General features: G+C 43.0%; 1 protein-coding gene across 2 annotated transcripts in view; it reads right to left on the reverse strand.

Moving 5' to 3' along the window:
* The window catches only part of PATJ (PATJ crumbs cell polarity complex component), a 320,690-nt gene that overhangs the window by 21,153 nt on the left and 275,999 nt on the right, over positions 1-23,538 (reverse strand). For both annotated transcript variants that reach the window (XM_044002310.1, XM_044002309.1), the window contains 4 exons: positions 15,446-15,529; positions 6,394-6,587; positions 2,547-2,694; positions 1,010-1,096 (listed from right to left, as the gene is read on the reverse strand). In XM_044002310.1, the coding sequence (XP_043858245.1) occupies positions 1,010-1,096; positions 2,547-2,694; positions 6,394-6,587; positions 15,446-15,529 (513 nt within the window). The remainder of the gene's footprint in view (positions 1-1,009; positions 1,097-2,546; positions 2,695-6,393; positions 6,588-15,445; positions 15,530-23,538) is intronic.

The following is a 23,538-nucleotide window of genomic DNA, read 5'->3' on the forward strand; positions in this document are numbered from 1 at the left end:
GGAATAAAACAAGCATTTCCATAACATATTATAACTAAAAAAAATGATTGCACATGAAACTGCTAATCGATTATGTACAACTTGCTATTCCTTTTAAATATAATAAATTTACATTTTTGTTCTCTCCTATTCTTGATATAGATACCAAGAAACACAAACAGGTATATAGATATATGTAAAATCGTTCTAAACATACTTCTGTTTATTAGTTCTTTCTCTGAATGCAGACAGTGTCTTCCTTCTTATGTCCTTTATAGTTAATTTAGTATTTATAATACTCAAAATGACTCATTTGCTCAAAGTCATTCTTAAAAACAATGTTGCTGTTACAGTTACAGTGTTGCTGTTACAGTGTTCTCTTGCTTCTGCTCATTTAGCTCTTCCTTATTTCATTCGAGCCTTTCCATGTTTTCCTAAGGTCAGACCAAAGCAGACCTCCTTTGTCCCTGGATGCCAGAGCCATGACAATGCAGTCTGAGATTGTATGAGTTTCTTTGCCATGCACTATTGTTGACTTATATCAAACTTCTGGTATACTAACACCTCCACATCTTTGGCAGGGAAAACTGTGTGACCGTTGCTCTTCCATCCTGTGCTTGAGAAGCTGGTTATTTGGACCTGAGTGTAATCATCTCATTTAGTCCCCACAGGAAGCTCAATGAAGTCAGTATTGCAGGAATTATTACCTCCCTTTCTACAGTAGAAGAAAGAGGGAGTCAGTGCTGGGACCCAGGTTTGTGATTCCAAGTCTGGGGTCTTCCTTCCTTTTCATCAGAACTATTCATTGGAATTTTCCATAAGGAAATCCCCTCCCTCAATGCACTGGCTCTATCAATTAAAAGTCTTGAAGATTTGCCCAGGGGGGTCTTGAAAATTAATGACTTGCCCAAGGTCACACAGCAAGTATGTACCAGGGATTCTAGGAGTCTTTTCATGGCATTCCCCTGTCTCTGAATTAGAGAAGCCCACTCATTGTTAATCTACATCATCCTTCAAGGTCACTACTTACCTGGCTGTTCTGAGAGGTTTTCCTTGAAGAGAGCCAAGAACCAGCCCTTAGCCTTCCGATCTCCAGCTGCACAAGGCCTTGAGCACACTTAGAATGAGAAAAAATCCAGAAAAAAACATCAGTGGGAGGCTACAGCCCAGCTCTGTTCACCTATGAGCCAATACTCCCTAGCTGGGGGTGCAGAATGGCATGTTGATAATGATCATTCCAATAGAAAGCAACTTCTTTTAGGGCAGTAACTATCCATTGCTGCCTCGGTATCCCCTCTGTATAGAGCTTGAAGCACAGTAGGTGATTAATAAGTGCTTACCAAGTGATTGATTGAATATGCTGCTACTGGCCACTTTTCAATGAAGAGATTTCACCTTTGTGTCTATTTGGTTTTTTTAACTGAAGTTGATTTGACTGAGGCCAAGGGATGGTAAATGACTTGGGCAGGCAAACAAAGCTAGTAAACACCAGAGGGAGGATTTGAACATGGGCTTTTATAACTCCAGCTTCAGTGCTTAATGGAATTCAGCAGCAGCTGTTGGTCAGACCTCCTAAAGGCCAGCCCCAGTGAGAGCTACCTGCCTGGATCTTTTATCCAATGGTAGGAGGAAGATGAGAGTGAGCTTAGAAACTCCCTCTCAGGCCTGTTGTTCCCAGATGAAATGGATTCCTATCAAGACTATGTGTACTGGGGGCAGCTAGGTGGTGCAGTGGATAGCACACTGGCTCTGGATTCAGGAGAACCTGAGTTCAAATCCAGCCTCAGACACTTGACATTTACTAGCTGTGTGACCCTGGGCAAGTCACTTTTTTTTTTTTTTTTTTAGTGAGGCAATTGGGGTTAAGTGACTTGCCTAGGGTCACACAGCTAGTAAGTGTTAAGTGTCTGAGGCCGGATTTGAACTCAGGTACTCCTGACTCCAGGGCCGGTGCTCTATCCACTGTGCCATCTAGCTGCCCTGGGCAAGTCACTTTAACCCTCATGGCCCCACAAAACAAACCATGTGTACCTATCTATGGTACCTGATAGCATGAATACTAATTAGATGCTAATTAATCCTCTGAGCCTCCATTTCTAATACAGTTACAGCCAGCAATAGAATTTTCCTTCTTTCTAGAATTTTTTTCTCCTGTGAATCAAGGGACTTATTTTTGTTTTTTTCTAAACCTATGAAAGGAACTCCAATTAGGGACACTCAACACAAAACAACGCCTATGACCTATAGTCTTGGAGAGTTGCTAAGGAAGATGGGTGGTGGTGAGTGGCAGGACTCAGCTTGGGTCCAGAGTACTAATTTCCGATCCACTAAGCAATTTTACGTCTTGTATTCAGGGATTAAATTCTAAAATGAATAAATGAATCTTTTTCTCCCGTGTTGTCACATAAACCAATGTAGGTTTATAATCAAACAGATTTTGGCTCTATGGAATTATATTTTATAATTTTGCCATTTCCTATTCATTTTCAGGAATGATATTGGGTACGAGGGGCGCCTGCTAGCTACAAAGTACTATAAGATAACTCAATCAGATGTCCTAGACTCACCTTGAGTACAGTGGCCACTGTCTCCTGGGAAGCATTTCTCATGTCTTCTCCATTCACAGACAAGATCTGGTCTCCCTGGATTAATCTTCCATCCAGGTCAGCAGCCCCTCCTTTCACAATGTCTGAGATAAAGACTCCACTTCCATTTCTGGCAAGATCACAAAGCAGGTGGCCAGTGACTCAGCCTGTTGGTTTCTTTCACATACACACCATTCCTAGAAGTTGAGACACACCCACTCCAAACCACACAACAAACTTCCAAGTGTTTCTGTAAGAATGTTGATTCCCAAATATACAAACTGTTCACTTTACATATATTTTAGATCTACTTACTTGTGCATATGTCATTTCTTCCAGGAGAATGTAAGTTCGCTGAGGGAAGGGACTATTTAGTTTTCATCTCTGTGTCCCTGGCACCTAGCACAATGACTGGCACAAATTGGAGTGTTTACTTATTTGTGTATATGAAGTTTCTTTCAGCAGAATGTAAGCTCCTTGAGGGCAGGTAAAATTTCGTTTTCAACTCCATTTCTCTAGCACTTCGCACAATGATTGGCAAAAACTGGATGCTTAAAAAATGTTAACATATACATACACACACGCACACACACATCTGTAATTTGTTATATGATTTTCCTTCATTAGGATGTCAGATCTTCCAGAGCAGCCTAGGTGGTACAGTGGATAAAGGACCAAGTCTGGATTCTGAAAGACTTGAGTTCAAATTTATCCTCTAACACATACTGGCTGCATGACCCTGGGCAAGTCACTTAGCCTCAGTTTCTTCATCTGTAAACTGAGGCTAATAATATCACCTACCATCCAGGGTTGGGGTAAGGATCAAATGAAATAATATTTTAAAGCACTTGGCACAGTACCTGGCCCATAGTAAGAGCTATATAAATGTTTGCCACTTAACATCATTATCACCAACACCATCATCCTTGTATCTCAAGTGCCTGGCATGACTGATATAAAGTGATAAACCTTAATACGGGTTTGCTGAATTTGAACTTTCTTGTTTGTAAATGTCTTATTTCCCTGAAAAACTAAGAGTGAACACCACCCAAAGGGCAAAGGAAAGGAGATGGTGGGTGTGAAAGGGTTGCCAGCACATTATAAATGGAGAAGCAAGAAGGAAAAGCAGGGTGAAGGATGAATGTGGACCGGTCACTTGGCAAGACCAAGAGATAATGAAAGACCGCCTGGGTCCTCCATTGGTACTTTTGAGATGTCAGGAGAAAGAAAGCCCTGCACTACGGTGAATTTCTGAAAGAACATCCACAAATCTCATAGGATGGGCAGGCACAAGTGGGTGACAATGTGCGTTATTAGATAGTACATCCACATTGATGAGATACATTGGAGCAAGTCAGGTGGTTTAGTGGAGAGAGTGTGGGACTTGGAGTCAGGAAGACCCAAGTATAAATCCTGCCTCAGACCCTGGATCAGTCACAGCCTCAGTTTCCCTATCTGTCAATGGGGATCATAATAGCACTTACCTCCTAGATAATACACTTTGTAATCCTGAAGGCACTATAGAGATTTTGGCTACAATTAGTTCTTGTCTTAATGAATAGAAATAAAAATCCTTTACCAACTCAAGTGGAGGCTCTGACAATAGATGGAGTTATTGTTGTTAAGTCATGTCCAACTCATGAAGCAAAGATACTGGAGTGGTTTGCTTTTTCCATCTCCAGTGTATCTCTATTTTATAGAAGAGAAACTGAGGCAAATAGGGGTTAAGTGATTTGCCCTGGGTCACACAGCTAGTGTCTGTGGTCAAATTTGAACTCAGATCTTCCTGACTTCAGGTGTGGTGCTCTATCCACAGTGCCACCTAGAACACCCTCAAGGAGCTTACATTCTAATGAAGGGAATATCATATAAACCACGAGATAGAAATATCATATATATACATGATATACCATATATACCAGGAAGTATAAACATCATATACATACATACACATACATATATGTGTATATATACATACACACACACACATATATATATACATACATATATACATATATACAGCCACCTAGCTTCCCAGCAATAGATGGAGAGACCATTTCATCTGTCTCTAGAAAAGGCTGTGAGGGGCAGGCCAGGAAGCAGAGATGGAACCAGGCCAGGCTGCAGAGCAGGACGTGATCTGCCAATGGCTTTGCACTCAGCTGGCTTTTGAACTTGCTTCCAAATGGAGAGCAAACTTCACTGATTCCCCAATGACATTAAATGCTCTCCTCTTCTGGGGACCTTCTGGGCTGAAGTAGAGAGTGCAAAGTCAAGGGGCTGACCAATGACTTGGTAACTTGGGGCAAGACGCTTCAATGGCTCACACCTTAGTTTTTCTATCTGGAAACTTCAAATCCCATGAATTTTTAAGACCTTGGGAGTATTAGAAATAAACTCCTCAGAGGGTTTAAGATGTGAACAAGAACTTCCCAGCATGAGAAGGTGTGAATGGGTTGCAATCTGCACTTTGTCCACCACATGGATGAGATCCTAAATCCAGTTATGGATTAAATAAAATGGTGGCTCCAAGAGCACAAGAAATAAGCAAGCACACAAGGAATCAATCAAGCAGCAAGTAAGCACCTACTCCTTGCTAAGCACTGGGTGGGAGGCAGAAAGACAACAAACAAACAAACAAGCAGATAAATAAATAAATAAATAAATAAATGCTGCCTGCCCTCAGGGAACTTCCATTCTCTAGGGGGAAACATTTTTGTGCATATAAGTGTACACAGAACATATACAGGATAATGGGGAACAAGGAGGAGACTAACAGCTGGGAGGGATCAGGAAAGGCCTCACATAGGAGGTGGCACTCGAACTGAACTTTGATGGAAGCTAGGGATCCCAAGAAATACAGGTGACAAGGAGTGCATCCCAGTGATGAGGGACCGCCTGGAGGTGGGAAATGAATGCCATAGAAGGACAGTTTTGCATATGTTGTAGAGTGCACAAAGGGGAGTAATTCATAAAGCTAGAAAGATAGACCTTAAAAGTCAGGTTGTAAAGGGATTTATTTTTTAATTCAATTTTATTTTTAGCTCCAAAATTCTCTCCCTCCCATATTCCCTTCTCCCGCCACTGAGAAAGCAAGAAAAATAAACCCATTACAGACATGCATGTATAATCAAGCAAAACAAATTCCCACATTAGCCATGTCCAAAAAAGAGAATATGCCTCAATTTGCCCTCTGAGTCCATCAGCTCTCTATCTGGAGGTGGGTGGCAAGTTTCATCGTGAGTCCTCTGGAATAGTGGTTGGTCCTTGTTTTCATTAGAGTTCTTAAGTCTTTCAAAGCTGTTTGTCTTTACCATGTTGCTGTTATTGGATACATTGTCTCGTGGTTCTGCTCACTTCACCTTGCATCAGTTCATACAGGTCTTCCTGGGTTTCCCTGAAACCATGCTGTGAAGGGCTTTAAATATCAACAGAGGACGGATTTGTATTTTATTGTAGGGCAATAGGGAGATACTGGAGGGTTGACATGGTCAACCCTATGCTTTAGGAATGTCCCTTCGGCAGCTGTGTGGAAGATGGATTAGAGAGAGGAGAAACTTCACATGAGACATAAATGTATTTTGAAATTATCCTAAAAAAGTAGACTGAAGTCCTCCCTGCACATGTCACAGTTTCCTTAGAATTAAGGATGACCATGGCTTTGAAATGATCTAATTTTGATATACCACATTTGGTCATTGGTTTGGGGATGCAAATGTATCGATGAACACTATGAAGAATGTGAAGATCCACGTGGTGGTTTTATTTTCTTGAGAGTCATACTCAAAGACTGGAAACCTCTAGAGAACAGATTGTTTCAGTGCCTTACCGTTTTCCCACAATGCTTAGGCCCAGTCCTCGGCCTGTTTTCTTCTGAAGATCAACGGGGAAAATCTCCAGGTTTTCTTCATCTTTATAATGAGCTTCATCCCTATAAACAACCAGTCGTACTTTCTGGGGCGTTTTCCTTAAGGCAGTTATAGCTTCCTCATGGCTGGCATTCCTCAGATCAATACCATTAACCTAGAAGAATGACAACTATCTGAGCAACTGTAACGAGCTCTTATATTTGGGTAGAAATGGGACAGTTTTGACAAAGCATTTTTACGTCGATTATTTTACATACAGCACACAACTGACCTGGAGAGCAACCCAGGGCAGTTATTACGCCTGTTTTGCAGATGAGTAAAATACAGGCTTGGAAAAGTTAAGGAACCTGCCTCAAACCACAGAAGTAGCAAATGAGGAGTTGGGCATAGAGCCGTCCTCCTTAACCATCTTCCTCTTTCCACCCCTTCTTGCTGGTCCCCTGAAATGATCAGCCCCATGTTTCCCTGTATACAACCCTCTAGTACATGTTTAATTACCAAGCTCTTTTAAAAGACTAGCTCAAAACAATTCAGTGAGTATTGTGGTGGACAACCATCGGTAGTGATTGCAGAGGCAGATTAAGGCTTGATGCCAGGAAAACTTTCCTAACAATTAGAGCCCTCTCAGAGGTTTCTTCATCAGGGAGTGCCTGCCACATAGTAAGTGTGATTTGTTCTCCTCATGAGGGCTTGGGAGTCAAAAGCTGCAGGACACCCACCGGCTGTGTTTCAGCAGGGATTTCTGATCAAAGATGGGTGGGATGGAGTAGACATGGAGGGAACATTCAACTTGAGATTCTAGGATTCAGGGGCTGGCCGAAGGCACTGTGTTTTTCCTCTCTACTACTGTGGAGGCTCATACTCCATTTATTGGATTCCCCCTCAGATTTCCTGTGAGTGTTAAAGGGCTTTTCTAAAGAGATAAAGTATGATAGTAAGAGAGAACAGGAAGGGTTCTGTCTGTTGGAAAAAGGGACTGGTCGCTACATTCCAAGGAGTGCATTCCATTATTTGCATGTGGGGCCCATGGAACAAAAGGGGAAAAGCACTGCCTTTGGAGAACCTCAGGTGTTTGGCTGATTATTTTGCTTTTTCCCAATAGATGGCACACGAGACCATGATTTCATTTTACATTAAACAAGGGAGGAAAAAGCTCAAAGTACAAGAACTGAACTTTCTGTGTTGCCAAATCTCTCTCTCTCTCTCTCTCTCACACACACACACACACACACACAATGGGTATTTAACTATAATGGTTTTGATTTTATGAAAAGCATTGCCCTTCAAAGCCCATTTTTCTCATACCACAAGAGCAGTCCTTATTTAAAGCATTAGTAATAACAAAGACCACACCCCAATGCTCCATTCTCAGTTCAAGGTTTCTGTTTGTGCCTCAGTTTATCATATGTTACTCTGGGTGTGCCATGAAGAACAGCTAAAAATAGTACCTGACATATGGAATTGATATCATGAAGAGTTTTGTTATAATCAGTAAAGTCATACAAAAATTATGCGTTTTTAAAAGCACAATAGGGTCCCCAAATTTAACAAGGTCTGGGCCAGCTATTCATTGGTTAGACAAAAGAATGTTTTTTTCCCCTGTCCACAGGAAAGGAAAAGAGAGGCAGGAGGGGTTAACAGATGGAGGGGTTGACCAGGCAGAGTCTTTATGCCTTAGAACAGTGTATTTAGAGAAGCTAGAGTCTGGAGCAATTTTACAGAAACACAAAGCAGTCAGTATGCCATAGTACAGAGAATACGGTGAGGTCTGACTCGGTTCCTCATTTTTAAAATAAAGGGTAGGGGCTGGACTAGATGACCTCTGAGGTACCTTCTAGCTTCCAATCTCCAATTCCATGACCCAGACTGTGTTCCAAGGTTATAAGTTACCCGCAAGTTGCCAATTTACATTGTTGGATAGAATTTCCAGACTGGGAATTCCTCATGCTAATGGACTCACAAGTTTAGATGCCAAGGGGGCAGGGGTAGGGGCAAGGGGAGATAGACAAGGAAGTCAAAGTATTCCATGAACCTACCCCACTCAGGTGGCAAAAATTCCTCACTACTATGGGGCTTGGTGGGGGGTGGCGGGGAGAGAGAGAAGGAACCACTGTTTTTAATGAAGCAGCAGAGGAAAAACAGGATTCAAGATCTCGGTTCAAAACCTGTTTCTAATTCTTAGTATTTTTATGATGTTGGGTATTTTATGACATTATGACCTTAGAGAGGTACCTCACCTCTTTAAGCCTCAATTTCCTTATTTATAAGAGGAGGCAGTTGGACTATGTGGTACCTAAGGGAACTTTGGCTCTAGATCTATGAGAGACTCTAAGATATATAAACAAATGTTGAGTTCTTACCTGCTACCTAAGTACAGATATTGTCATGTCAGTCAATAAATGTTGATTAAGTGTCTACTAAGTGCTAGGTGGGCAACTTGGTGGTGCAGTGGACAGAGCACTGAGTCTGGAGTCAGGAAGACTCATCCTCATGAGTTAAAATCCAGCCTCAGACACTAGATGTGTGACCCTTGGTAAGTCACTTAACCCTGTTTGCCTCAGTTTCCTCATCTGTAAAATGAACTGGAGCAGGAAATGGCAAACCACTTCAGTATCTTTGCCAAGAAAACCCCAGATGGGGTCACAAAGAGTCAGACAAAACTGAAGCAACTCAACAACTAAGAAGAAATGTGCCAGGCACTGTGCTAAGTGTTGAGGATTCAAAAAGAGGCAAAAGGGGCAGCTAGGTGGCGAAGTGGATAAAGCACCGGTTCTGGATTCAGGAGGACCTGAGTTCAAATCTGGTCTCAGACACTTGACACTTACTTACTAGCTGTGTGACCCTGGGCAAGTCATTTAACCCTCACTGCCCTGCAAAAAAACCCAAAACAACAACAACAACAAAAAAAAAACCCCAAAAGAAGCAAAAGATAGACTCCACCCTCAAGGAACTTACAATCTAATGGGAGAGAAAACAATCAAACAGCTGTGTACAAATGAAAAATGATTAAGAAAGGGAAGGCACTAGAATTAGGGGGGTTTAGGAAAGACTTTCTGTAGAAGATGGGATTTTAGTTGGGACTTAAAGGGAGACAGGAAAGTCAGTAGGCAGAGATTAGGAGGGAGAGAATCCCAGTTATGGGGACAACTTGAAAAAATATCTGGGGTATCTTGTTTGTGGAATAGCCAGGAGGTCAGTGTCACTGGATCAAAGTGGTGAGTAAGGTCTGGAAAGACTAGAAAGGTGTAGGGGTGTGCGTGTGCGTGTGTATGTGTGTGAGAGAGACAGAGAGTATCTGTGTGTGTGTGATAAAGGGCTTGGAATGCCAAATAGAGGATTTTATGCTAGAGGTGATAAGAAACCCCTGAAGTTTAATGAATAGGAAGGGGTGACATAGTTAGATCTAAACTTTAAAATCACTTTGACAAATGAGTGAAAGATGGACTGGAGTGGGGAGATACTCGAGGCAGGCAGGATGCCCTCCACCCCCAACAGCTATTGCAATAATTTGGGCATGAGGTGATGGGGTCTGCATCAGGGTGGGGGCAGTATCAGAGGAATAAGGGAAATATTTGAGAGACATTGTAGAACTGAAAGGCACAAGAGAGGCTGCAGAGGTGAAATCCACAAGAGAGGCTGCAGAGGTGAAATCCACAAGAGAGGCTGCAGAGGTGAAATCCACAAGAGAGGCTGCAGAGGTGAAATCCACAAGAGAGGCTGCAGAGGTGAAATCCACAAGAGATGCTACAGAAGTGAAATCTAAAAGATGCAAAGTTGAAACTGACAGGCTTTGGAAACAGCTTGGATCTGGGGGAGAGGGGAGGATGAGAGATAGAGAGGAATACAGAATGACTCCTACGTTGTGAGGCTGAGGGGCTGGGAGGATGGTGTTGGCCTCTACGGCAACAGGAAAGGGCAGGGTGGGGAGGATTAGGGGGTGAGGGAAGGAGTTCCATTTTGGATATTGAGTTTAAGATATCTACTGGAGGGGTGACTAGGTGGCACAGCGGATAAAGCACCAGCCCTGGAGTCAGGAGTACCTGAGTTCAAATCCGACCTCAGACACTTAACACTTACTAGCTGTGTGACCCTGGGCAAGTCACTTAACCCAATTGCCTCATTTAAAAAAAAGATATTTACTGGACCTCCAGCTGGAGATCTTCATCTTGGAGTTTCCGGTACTATCTTACCCATTTGATTAAGTTGCCTAGGTTTTTGTCCATGGCTTGTCAACTAATGCTGGTCAAGTATTCTGTAAATGCTTGCAATAGACCACAGTGGGAGCATACTAGGGGTCCAGAGCCCAGGGAGATGCCATATGTACACTGAGCAGGGTAAATCCAGGCTGACTGGAGAAACTGCTCAGAATGGGTCTGCCGTGTCAACACCTTCAGAGTCCTGTTAAGTTATTATATAACCAAATGAGATCTTTGTTTTCCAAACTACGCATGGCCTGGCCTGTCTGGCTCTGAAGTCATGCTAGGATGGATTCCTGATGGAGATGACAGACTCGCTTTTCCTGGATGGTCTGAAAAGGAAGATACAGACCCATCTGTTCAATAGAATGAGGCCAGGCACTAGACAGGCAGGGAGACAGATCAGTGGGCATTTCCAATGCTGTTTCCTGCTCTGCCATGTCTATGACACACATGCTCACTGGCAGGGGAGTGTCACTAGAATCACAGAATCTGCCAGACAGCAGGGGCCTCTGGGACCATCTGGGACCATTGCTGACCTCAAATTCTCTCTACAGTATACTGGACATGAGGTCATTCAGCCTCTGTTTCAAGACTACCCATGAGGAAGAATAAACATGGTGCCTTATATTTTCACCTTTGGTTCTGATGAGAGCTAGCCCCAAATGGCATGGTCAGCAGCCTCGGGAGGTGATGGGCTCCTGTCCTTGGGCATTCTCAATAAGAGGCAGGGTAGTTGTGGATGTGATAGAGAAGACTCTCATTCAGGTTTCCAAAGTTTCCCTATTTAGGCTCCAATATGAACTTTTCTCTTTGGCATTTAAAACCCTTCACAATTAGCTTCCCAAAGTCATATTATTTTCCTTCATGTAATTCAATCAAGCTGACCTTCATAGCAACAACAACAACAATGTGAGCATTTCTATAGTGCTTTAAGGCTGGTGAAATGCTTTACAAATATTCTCATTGGATCCTCATGACAATCCTGAGAGGCATGTGCTGGTAATTAAGTGTCTGAAGCTGGATTTGAACTTGGGTCTTCCTGATTTCAGGTCTAGCCTGCTATCTGTTGGACCGCCTGTTTCTGTTCCTTTGCATAGGTTGTCCCCCATGCCTGGCAAGCATTCCCTCTTCATATTTACCTCTTAGAATGCCCAGTTTTCTTCACTCAGCTCAAATGCTACATGCTACAAGAGGCCATTACCCGAGGTTAATGTCCCCCCTGGCTGAAATGACCTTGCATTCCTTTTGAATTTTCATACATGTATCTAACAGTTCCATAGACCAGGCATAGATTCCATGGCTTTTTTCCAGCTCACATGTACATGGTTTAGCATTATGAGGGCTTAATGCCTTGAGGTGATGAGGCAATCCCTGTATCTGCCATTGAGAAAGAGGATCTGATGACTCAGCAGATCTTTATTTATTTATTTTTAGTGAGGCAATTGGGGTTAAGTGACTTGCCCAGGGTCACACAGCTAGTAAGTGTCAAATGTCTGAGGCCGGATTTGAACTCAGGTACTCCTGACTCCAGGGCAGATGCTCTATCCACTGCGCCACCTAGCTGCCCTTCAGTGTATCTTTAAAAGGGAATGACCACAAGCTCAGTGTTCTCTCCTCTTTCTGGTTTGGATACTGTCTGCACTGCTGAGATGTGCTATTCGTTCAGGGTGTAGGGAAAGGCAGCTCACTCCAGGCCCGACACCAGCTGCCCAGGGCCACAGGCATGTGTTAACTAAAGCTCATGACCTGCTTAAGGAAGCCTGACTGGTTCTGAGCTTCCTTCTTTTGTGTTTGCCCTTTCCTGAGTAGATGACTGAACATCCATCTCAGTATGGATGTGTCCAGGTGTCCTTCAGAGTGCAAATGGTTCTGAGGTCTTGTTTACAATGGATGGAGCTGAGCCACTGACAAGAGACTGAACCTTACTGCTGACCTGGCTTGCCAGATGCCACAGACTATGAGGGATACAGAACAGGGCTGAAGTGAAACTGCTTCATGTTTAGATGAATTTAAGGACCAACCTCCCCACCAAGTATAACAGTGACACTTGTTTGTTTTTCTGTCAATGAGTGACCATGTATATTTTGGGTTATGCATTGCTTTTGCGTATGTGAAATAAATAGCTGTCCCATACCTGATTCATAGAGTATATTCGGTACCTCTCTACTCTTCCCTTAGGGGGAAACCTTAGACATGAGCTAAAATCTAAGCTATAATTAACCCTTCCTGAAGGTGCTTGGATGGAGGTATAAAGAAGGGAACCGTATGAGAAAAGAGAGGTTAGGCCTGCTGTGATGGTATATACCTATAGTTCTTGCTACCAGAGAGGTTTGTATGGTGGATTGGATGAGCCCATGGTTTCTGTGCTTCAGTAAGGCTAGAGCTGAATAAGTGTCTATACTTAGTCCAGTATCAAAATGGCAAGCCCCCAAGAGTGGGGGAACCACCAGACTATCCAGGAAAGGCAATGAGGCCCATGTAGGTAGTTATGGGCAGATCAAACAATTGTCTAGTTTGTGATCCTTCCCCCTTTCATTGGAGAGGTGAGGGACAAGGTGGACGGAATGGGGCATATACTTCCAGAGTTGCTGTGTTGGTTGGTTTTATCAAATTATTTTTCTCTGCTACAAGGGAAGGCTTACTTGGAGAGGTATACTCAGAAATGACCAGGATGTAATAACTAAAGGCATCAATAGAACTTAAAAAAAAAAAGTCTCTTTCACTTTAACTGAATTTAACTCAACTGACCCTTGGCATCATCATCACATGTAAGGGCTGACTACAGTTCACAGCATGCAAACAGTCGACCTTTTCCAAATATTCAATTAAGGAGTCACTACCCTCTTTCCCTTTTACCTCATCATGCTAATTACCAGCTTTGGCTAAATCCTAGCTGATTACAAAATGAGAAAAATCTAATCATTAAAACCATGTTCTGTGTTAAAACTATTAAGCCCAACCCCAAAGAGGCCCCCCTCTGTTTTGCTAACCCTATACACATATAGTATAATGAACCCATTGGGAATATCACTTGTTCTAGCATGGAAACACAGTCAAGGTCTGCCTTGAAATTTCTCATTTGAGCCAAGCCTCTTTTTACCTTGTAGTCAGCTTGGTTACACCTTTAACCCCTTCCTTTCTGTATTTTCTAACCCATAGTTGGCTCTCTGGTTTCCCCTCCAGGGACAGAACCCATTGAAGGCTGAGATCCAATGATGTCAGCCTTCCTGGGTTATATGAAAGTCACTAAGCAAAATGCACACATGCTCACCATAAAATGTTAACTAGTCAATTAAATTCCTCCAATAAAGGAAATAAATGTTGCCTAAAGGCTTCACGCCACAAAGTCAGCTCTTTTGTCCAGCCTACACAAATTGCTGGCTGTGCCTTCTCCTTCACCCAGTGACCGGCACTGAGCTGACACTTTCGTGTCCATGCAAAGTGATGAAAAATGAGAAAAGCCCAGTGAGATGGAGCCACTGGTAAAGTATGGCAGGCCAACAAGAGGGCCTGGAGCTGTCTTTCAGCTGACCAGGAAAACCGAGGGGAGGAGTGAACTGCCCATTCCAACGTAGTCTAACTGGAGCAATTCAAATATCTGCTTTGAGAAAATGATTTTCAATGCCAGAAGCAAATGGAGACACAAAAGAGGGAGCCTAATAGATGGTGAATGAACCTCAGCATCAGGAAGACCTGGGTTCAATCCCACTTTTGACATATGCTCTTTGACTTGGGGAGACACTATCTATGCCCTAAGCAATGCCCCAAGACCATGGGTCACTGATCTGCCTTGGTGGAAGGAATTTCCTTTGTTGTTGTTGTTGAGTTGTTTCAGTCATGTCTGACTCTTCATGACCCCATTTGGGGTTTTCTTGGCAAAGATAATGGAGTGGTTGGCCATTTCCTTCTCTAGCTCATTTTACAGATAGGGAAACAGAGCCAAATAGGGTTCAGTGACTTGCCCAGGGTTACACAGCTAGGAAGTATCTGAGGCAGGCTTTGAACTCAGGTCTTCCTGACTCCAGGCCAAGTGCTGTATTCACTGTGCCACTTAGCTGCCCTAGCAATTTCCTTACACCAATGAAATCCCTGATCTGTCCCCCAAAGCTTCTCAAAATATGACATCAGCAAAGAATGGTGAAGTGACTAAGTAATAGGGGTATATCATAGGTGGGATTTGAACTTATGTTCTTGGATTGCAAAGCCAGTATTCTTCCCACCAGATCATTGCAGGAGAGATAGGGGAGACATTAGAGAAGAAGTTGTCCAACTCCCCCATTTTACAAAGGAGGAAACAGGCTTAGAGAGGCTCAGCAACTTGTTCAAGGTCACACAGGTAGTAAGTAGCTGATTCAGGATTCCAACCCAGTAACTCTGGCTCTAAAACCAGTTTTCTGGGTTTTGTTGGCACAGAAAGAAGTAAGGGAGAAAGGGAAAGAGAGAAGGAGAGAGGGAAGAGAAGAGAGAGAGAAAGAGAAAGAGAGAGAGAGAGAGAGAGAGAGAGAGAGAGAGAGAGAGAAGGAAGAAAAAGAGAAAGAGGAGGAGGAGGGGAAAGAGGGAGAGAGAAGAGAGAGAAGGAAGAGGAGGAGGAGCTGGAGGAGGAGAGAGACAGAGACAGAGAGAGAGTGGGAACAAGAACACAGGGCTTAGTGAGAAAAAGAGTGAATCAATCAGTGGGAGACCCTGTAATCCTGTGAAGAGCAATATGGGACCTCCAAGTAAGAAGAGGTGTCCAACCCAACAAGGATAGCTTGTGAACAAAGGGGAAGTCACCCACAGGATTACACTTCAAAGCAAAATTAACACCATTTACCTCTAAAATCTGGTCACCAGCCCAAAGTCTTCCATCTCTGGCTGCTGCTCCTTCTTCATATACTTCATGAATAACTATAGCATCCTGCCAAAAACATGCCCAAAATACGTTTTCATTACTTTGAATCCAATCCAATAAAGAGTAACTTATGAAACATCTAATATGTGCCCTGCACCGGGGATACAAAAACAAAAGGCCCTGCCCTCAGGGAGTTTGCAATCTAGCTGGCAGAGACAATGAGCATCTGTTAATCCCTTCCTATGTGGCCTTCCACTGTGCTACATGCTGAGCATTCAAAGGTAACCAGGAAAGAGACCATAACTCCCCACCAGTTGCTCCCATTCTTGTAGAACCAAACTAATGAGGCCAAACGACTCAGGTGACCTTCGGCTGCCATGAAGATAGACGGAAGAAGGCATGGTTAGCATCACAATGAATTTCTCGAGGTCTGTTGATTACCTTCCTTGCCTCTGTGTTGTCTGATAGAATACTTTTGTGTGGATTGTCTTCGGTGGCACTTTGGCCCATGGCTGCTGGCCACCAGTGACCTGTAGGTGAACTGTGATCCATCTTACTTACATTTTATGGTAAAATTTGAAACCTGGCTATGCATCTCTATGGACATTTAAGAATTTGGCAGAGGTAGGCTATTAAACACAAATCTGAAGCTTAATGGGGAGCAGAGCTAGTTAGCCTGTGAGGTCTAATTTATGTGAAGTAATGAGAGAAGGGACTGAGATTGAACATACAGTATAATAATTAGCTAGCTGGAAAGAACTGGGTTGATTGGAGACTGGCTGAACAAACTGTGGTATCCTGAAGTAATCAGATATTCTATCAGTAAGAATGGACGATGAGATGAATTCAGAGAAACAATGGAAAGATTTGCATGATCTAAGGGAAGCTAAGAAAACCAGCAAAACAATATAATTGAGAAGATCAAAAAAGAATGTTGAAGTGTATCTACTACGATCAAACTGGACCTTGGAGAAGAGATAATCAATGCACAGCCCTCTTTTTAAAATTTTTTTTTTGAGAGGTGGGGGTTGGGGGGATGGACACAGGGGCAGAATGCTACATATGCTATCCAACAAGGGTTGTCTGTTGCTCGATTTTGCTTAACTGCTTTTCCTTGTTACTAGGTGAGGATCACAGTGTGTTTTCGGACTCGGGAAGGAAGACAATGATTGTGATGTAAAAGTTGACGTTAAAATTTTGTTTTTACATATATTTTGGAAAATAAAATTCTCCTCAAACATAAATAAATAAACAAATAAATACATGAATAAATAAATAAATAACAAAGCTTAAAAAACCAGCCTTGCAATCACCAGTCAGTTCAGTCACTATGTATCTCTTACTTTCCCAGGTATAGTGACCTATATGGAAAAAATAAATAGTAGAGAGTCTTTGCCCACAAGGAACTAACAGTCAGTGCATTATGTGTGATTGTAAAATAATAGAACTGATTTTTAAAAACATCAAAGCCATCCCTTTGGGCAAGTATACACTTACTACATTGATCAAACTACATCTTGGAATCCTTTTGGGAAGCTGCCTTCTGAAGCTCTGGAACACTATTTTGCATAGATACAAATATATAGAGAGATTCAATTAATTTCAATTCAACTGGTCTTTATGATGAGTCTGTTATGTAATGTGCTAGGGACTCACTGTGGGGTTCAAGAACCTCCCAAAAAAGAACCATTTCCTGTCCTCAAAGGAGCTTGCATTCTATTGGGGGGGAATGTGTACATAGAAAAATAAACAGATAATATGTATGAAGCAAATACAAAGTAATGGGGAGGAGGGAGTAGTTGGAAACCATAACTACTGAGTCTCATTGTAGGAGTGAGCACCTGAGTTGTACTTTGCAGGAAGGTAGGGAATCTAAGAGATGAAGGAGAAGAGGGAGAACAAGGGGAAAAGCCTGGGCAAAGGCAGAAGAGCAAAATGATATCCAAGGGAAAAGGAGGGCCTGTTTGGCTAGAATATAGAGAGCAGTGCAGTAATGTAAGGTCAGACTGAAAAGAAAGGCAGGAAACAGATCATGAGGAGCTTTACTGAAATACTAGCTAAAATAATCAACATAAAGATAAAGAGGAGACAAAGCTAACTCTATTTGTTGAGGACATGAGGGTTTACATAGAATATATAAGAGAATTCCCCTTAATTGAGATTTGTGTTAGCAAAAATATAGGCTACAAAAGGAATTCACAAAAATCAACATTGTTATTTTAAAATACAAACTGAAAGATGAAAATAGAAAGGGAAGATGTCCCATTTGAAATAACTACAAAATGTATAAAACATTTGGGACAGTTTCCCAAAACACACTCAATACTTAAATATTCAATTACAAAATGCCTCTTTAAAAAAATAAAGAACAATATAAACTGCTGGAAAATTCTTCAGTGTTCATGGCTGGATCGGGCCAATATAAAATTGACAATGCCGCAAAATTAATTTATAGATTTAATACCTTACCAAATAAACTAACAAAGGAATGCTTCACAAAGTGAGGTAAAAAGAAAATTCATTTGGGTTTTTTTTTTGTGAGGCAATTGGGGTTAAGTGACTTGCCCAGGGTCACACAGCTAGTAAGTGTTAAGTGTCTGAGGCCGGATTTGAACTCAGGTACTCCTGACTCCTGGGCCAGTGCTCTATCCACTGCGCCACCTAGCTGCCCCTAGACTTTGGTGAGGCAATTGGGGTTAAGTGACTTGCCCAGGGTCACACAGCTGTTAAGTGTCTGAGGCCAGATTTGAACTCAGGACCTCCTGAATCCAGGGCCGGTGCTCTATCCACTGTGTGACCCTGGGCAAGTTATTTAATCCTCATTGCCCTGTCAAAACAAACCAACAAAAAACAAAAAAGAAGAAACAAAGGCAAGCTGGGATTTGAACCCAGGTTTTCTGAGTCCCAATGGAGGCTGATCTCCCCATGAGAATTAAAACAAGAATCAGGCCAAAGGTCACATGTTCTAGGACCAAATGTCCTGACCCGGCATCTACTTTGTCCCTTTCCTCAGCATGGAAGGCTCGGTCACTCAAAGAGCAGATTCCCGTCAGGTCCGTTACGGCTCAGTTGCATCAGTCACTAGGACTGAGCATGTCTGAGGGAGCCGCTGTCCATACAACCTTGGGCTCCATCACTGGTAGTAACCAGGATCAGTCAGGATGAGACAGCCTGCCACAGATCCCCCTCCACCCAACTTCTCCCTTGGCTAACGCCCCAGCAGTCTGAGTGAAACTGTGAAGAAGGACAAACTCCAGGCGGCATCCCGCGGGGTTCTGTGTATGGGCATTTCAGAAGCTCCAGGGAAGGGAAGGGTATTAAATTGCTCCATGGCGCCTGGCTGACACAAGGTCATTTGTCTGCATGGGGGCCTGTGTTGACTGGAGAGCCTTCTCTTTAACTGCTGGAATAAATAATGTCTTCTGGACTGACACTGTGATAAATAGAAGCATTTAGGGATGTTAAGGCACTCAGTAATGGAGTTACAACACACTAGAGATGGGAAGAAAAGGTGGTACAGCGAATGGGGCGCTGGAGTCAGGAAGACCCAAGTTCAGGTCCAGAGTCAAACACTTACTAGCTGTGAGACCCTGAGCAAATCACTACATCACTGTTTGCCTCAGGTTCCTCAACTATAAAATGGAGATAATAGCAGTATCTAATTCACAGGGTGGTAGTGGGGGACAAATGAGACAGTATTTGTTCTTGTTTTTGCTGGCAACGAGGGAGGGTTAAGTGACTTGCTCAAGGTCACACAGCTGGTAAGTGTCAAGTGTCTGAGGCCAGATTTGAACTCAGGTCCTCCTGAATCCAGGGCCAGTGCTTTATCCATGGCACCCCTTAGCTGCCCCAAGATAGTATTTGTAAAGTACTTTTCAGACCTTAAAAGCCCTATATAAATGCTACGTATTATCATCACCTCATTGAGAGTGATGATAGGGAAAGTATATTGAATTTGGAGTTTGAAGAGCTATTTGGGACATCAATTAATTTCAATAAAATTCAATTGCCTAAAACACCCCAGGCAACCTGCCAACTACCCCTGGCTCTGTTTCTTCCCACCTGGATCAGTAGCACCTCTCTATCTGCTTCATTGGGGAGGAGGGGAAGGAAGGAATCCCCTCCCCCTTCTCTAGCCCTCTCAGCATCACCAGTGACTGAACCAGAGTGTGTGGAAGGGGATGATGCGTGAGACTGAACAGTGGAAGCACACAGGCTGTGAGAAGCTTGAGGCACAAAGCCGGGTCTCTATTGATCTTAGAGGGTCAGCTCTGATAGTCAGGGACACCCGAGCTGACATTCATACCACGGTCTTCATCATTATGAGCTCAGTGGACTTATTTCTGAGAGCCATTTTTGTCAATGGATGAGGATTTGAAATGGGATAGAGAAGGGAATTAGGAGTGGAAAGGAGGGCAGCTAGGTGGCGCAGTGGATAGAGCACCGACCCTGGAGTCAGGAATACCTGAGTTCAAATCCGGCCTCAGACACTTAACACGTACTAGCTGTGTGACCCTGGGCAAGTCACTTAACCCCAATTGCCTCACTTAAAAATAAAAAAAGGAGTGGAAAGGAGAAAAAAAAGTGTAAAATTACAGGGAAAAAAATAAGCAGCAATCTTACAAGAAGCTGTTACTAAAGAGCTCCTGGATCATTGAGACAACAGCTCAGAGGCCACCTGGCCCAACCCCTTCATTTACAGATGGGGAAACTGAGGCCCAGAGAGATGAACTACCACCTGCAAGGTCATACAGGCAGTGAGCACCAGAAGCAGGATTTGAACCCAGGTTTTCTGACTCCAGAGCCTGTATTTATATTGATTTCTATGTCAATGTGAAAGACTCAAGTGACTATAATAGCTTTATTTATCAGTGAGCCCCACAAACGGTCTCAGGTTCTCAGGGGAACTTAGACCCTGAAGCACCAGCTAGGGGAATCCCTGTGTTCAGTGTGGACTGACACAAAGAAAACAGTTATCGTTTTCCTTCTGGGTAAAGCTGCCAACGCGTAGATAACAGTATCATTAATAAACATGCCAACCATACCACAGAGGCTAGTGGAATGGATCACAAACTTGAAAGGCCCGGAGGCTATCTAGGGGTAAGCCTTGGGGAATTAGCCAAGAAGGGGCTCCCATGAACTACAGAGAACACATAATCCCCCATTCTTGAGAGAATCTGGGGTTTGGGGAGTATAAAATGGATTTTACAAGTGGATCTTTCTAGGCCTGCAGGGGACTGAGTCAGCTGGGATTCCTCCACCCCACAGCCCTTTTCTGCAGACACAATATGTATGGCGCTGAGTTACTGCCTGCAGCATATTTTATTTATATCACTGAAGAGCCAGACTATATTGGCCATGCTGATAATATGGAATCAATACTGACGGGACGGAATCTTTCCTATTTGAACAGGGATAGGAACTGAGCCTATGATTTCATTAGCATTGAGAACCCAGGGCTCAGAGAGGTGTAGGGAAGGTGTCTTCACTGGTATAAATCTAAGAATGCAAGAGAATTAGACATAATTTTATAGTTAGGAAGGAAAAATGGCAGAAGGGATCCTGGGCGAAACAGACTCTACATTCCCTTTTAGCTCTGACAATGTCAGTTAGTCAGTCAACAAATACTTCTTAAGTATTCCCATGGGCCAAGCTCTGTGTGAAGCACAAAGTTTTCCAATTGACAAACATTTAATGGAAGCTTACCTCCCGGCAGGCACTGTGCTAGGTGTTGTGGATACAAGAGAAAGTAAAAATGCTTGTCAATTAACTGATTGCTCCTTGGCCAATGGAAATCACCCCTCTCAGATAATGACAAAGATTTTCATGATTACTGAATCCTGGAGTCTCAAAGTAGGAAGGGGAACTTCAGGGGCCAATTAGCCCACAGCTACGTGATCAAGCCCCAGCCTTTGAAAGTTCATATTCTAATTAGGGAAATAACATTTTTTAAAATGGTGCATACAAGAATATCCCAGAGGAGAGGCACCAGCAGTGGGGTATTAATAGGGAGGGCAGAGGAGATGGAGAAAGATCTGGGGGAGATGTTCCCCAGAGACAGTCTTACAGAACAACACGGGCAAACAGCTCTCCCTCCCACTGGTCCCAACCCCAAGACTCTCACACCCCGACTGCTGACGGTCGTCCAATATTAACAGCGATCTAAAACGTTCAACTAAATATCTCGGCAATAAAACAGCTAATATAATATGGAGAATGAATCGGCGGGCTCATGTAAGACCATTTTATGGGTTGCAATGCTGAAATGTTTCTCTTCAGGAGGTCAAAGGGGAGCCTGTTTTTCATTGAATTGCAAAATCTTATTATGGCCACGGGGTCACTTGCCAAGTTTCATAAGAAAGTCTGCCCACATCATCAATATGAATATAATTTTTCATACTGAAATATAGATTTATTTTAGGGAAATGGATAATATTTGCATTACATTTTATAGGCCCCTATGGTTCCATCTGGTCCTTATTTATTTAAATTTGACTCGGCTTGCCTCCTATTTTTGCTTACAGTTATATTCTGGAAGGTCAGCACTGCCCCAACCTAGGCTTTTCAATAGCACCATTCATTAACATTCCTTTGCTCTGCAGTCATGCACATTTGCAAACGCTGCTTTGATTTTAAAATAATAAAGCCGAGGTAATAAGATGTTTGGTGTAAAAATATATGACTTAAGCAATAATGGCAGAGAAAGCTCAGCTTTTAGGGGTGAGCTGCCAAAGTAAACCAAACTTTTCAAAAAACTGTACTGTGCAGAGTTCATCTTGCGGGAAATAATCAAATAAAACACTCGGTCACACAGAAAACAATGGGCCCTCCTTCCCCTCACTTGGACTCACTTAAAGATAGAGAGATCCATAAACATCGATTTTTTTCAGAGGTTTGAATCTGTGCTAACAGTTGAAATGTCTACATCAAAAAAGCAGAAAGTAGCCACAGAAACTAAATTTAAGCTTCTGTGGGGATATGGACAGCAGTGGGGTGAGGTTCAGTCCAGGGGATGGGATATTCTTGTATGCACCATTTTTTTTTTTTTTTTTGTGGTGAGGCAATTGGGGTTAAGTGACTTGCTCAGGATCACACAGCTAGTAAGTGTTAAGTGTCTGAGGTCAGACTTGAACTCAGGTCCTACTGACTCCAGGGCCGGTGCTCTATCCACTGCGCCACCTAGCTGCCCCAAAGAAGAGATTTTTTTTTTTAAGTGAGGCAATTGCGGTTAAGTGACTTGCCTAGGGTCACACAGCTAGTAAGTGTTAAGTGTCTGAGGCCCGATTTGAACTCAGGTACTCATAACTCCAGGGCTGGTGCTCTATCCACTGCGCCACCTAGCTGCCCTGTATGTACCATTAAAAAAAATGTTATTTCCCTAATTAGAATATGAACTTTCAAAGGCTGGGACTTGTTCACATAGCTGTGAGCTAATTGGCCCCGTAAGTTCCCCTTCCTACTTTGAGACTCCAGGATTCGGTAATCATGAAAATCTTCAAGTCATTATCTGAGAGGGGTGATTTCCATTTGGCCTTTATCTCCCTGAAAAGAAGTGGTGAGTCCCCACAAAGCACAGGAAAGGGGACAACTGTGGTTTCTATGCTGATCAATGCTGTTACTAACTCAGTCTCCCTGTTATCAGGAAGGCTGCAGAGGGACCTGCCTTTCCCAAGGTCCTGGCCTGTGGGTTCAACTCCCCCAAACCAGATCTGTGATCCATGAGCAATGACTATAATCATGATGGTACAGGCTGAGGGAATGATTTTGGCCTTCAGAGCTGGGAGAAAATGTAGCCTAGTTAACAGAGCTCTGGATAAGAGGCCTGGCTTTGAGGGAATCTGAAATTTCCCTGGTCCCATCAAAATGCACAGAATGTGGTGGGATTATCACATCCTTCATTCTGGATGCTCGACTTCTCTCAAGGGGTCCTAAGATCACAATGGCTTTCTTGGGGGGTCAGGTCACACTACAGATACATACTGAGCCTGTAGGCACTAAACCTTCCAGGTACCTAACGGGTACCTTGAGACATCAGCACCACCATCCTTACCATTGTTACCAGCACCATCATCATC

This window comes from Dromiciops gliroides, chromosome 4 (assembly GCF_019393635.1).
Source record: "Dromiciops gliroides isolate mDroGli1 chromosome 4, mDroGli1.pri, whole genome shotgun sequence".
In the NCBI taxonomy this organism is placed as follows: Eukaryota; Metazoa; Chordata; class Mammalia; order Microbiotheria; family Microbiotheriidae; genus Dromiciops; species Dromiciops gliroides.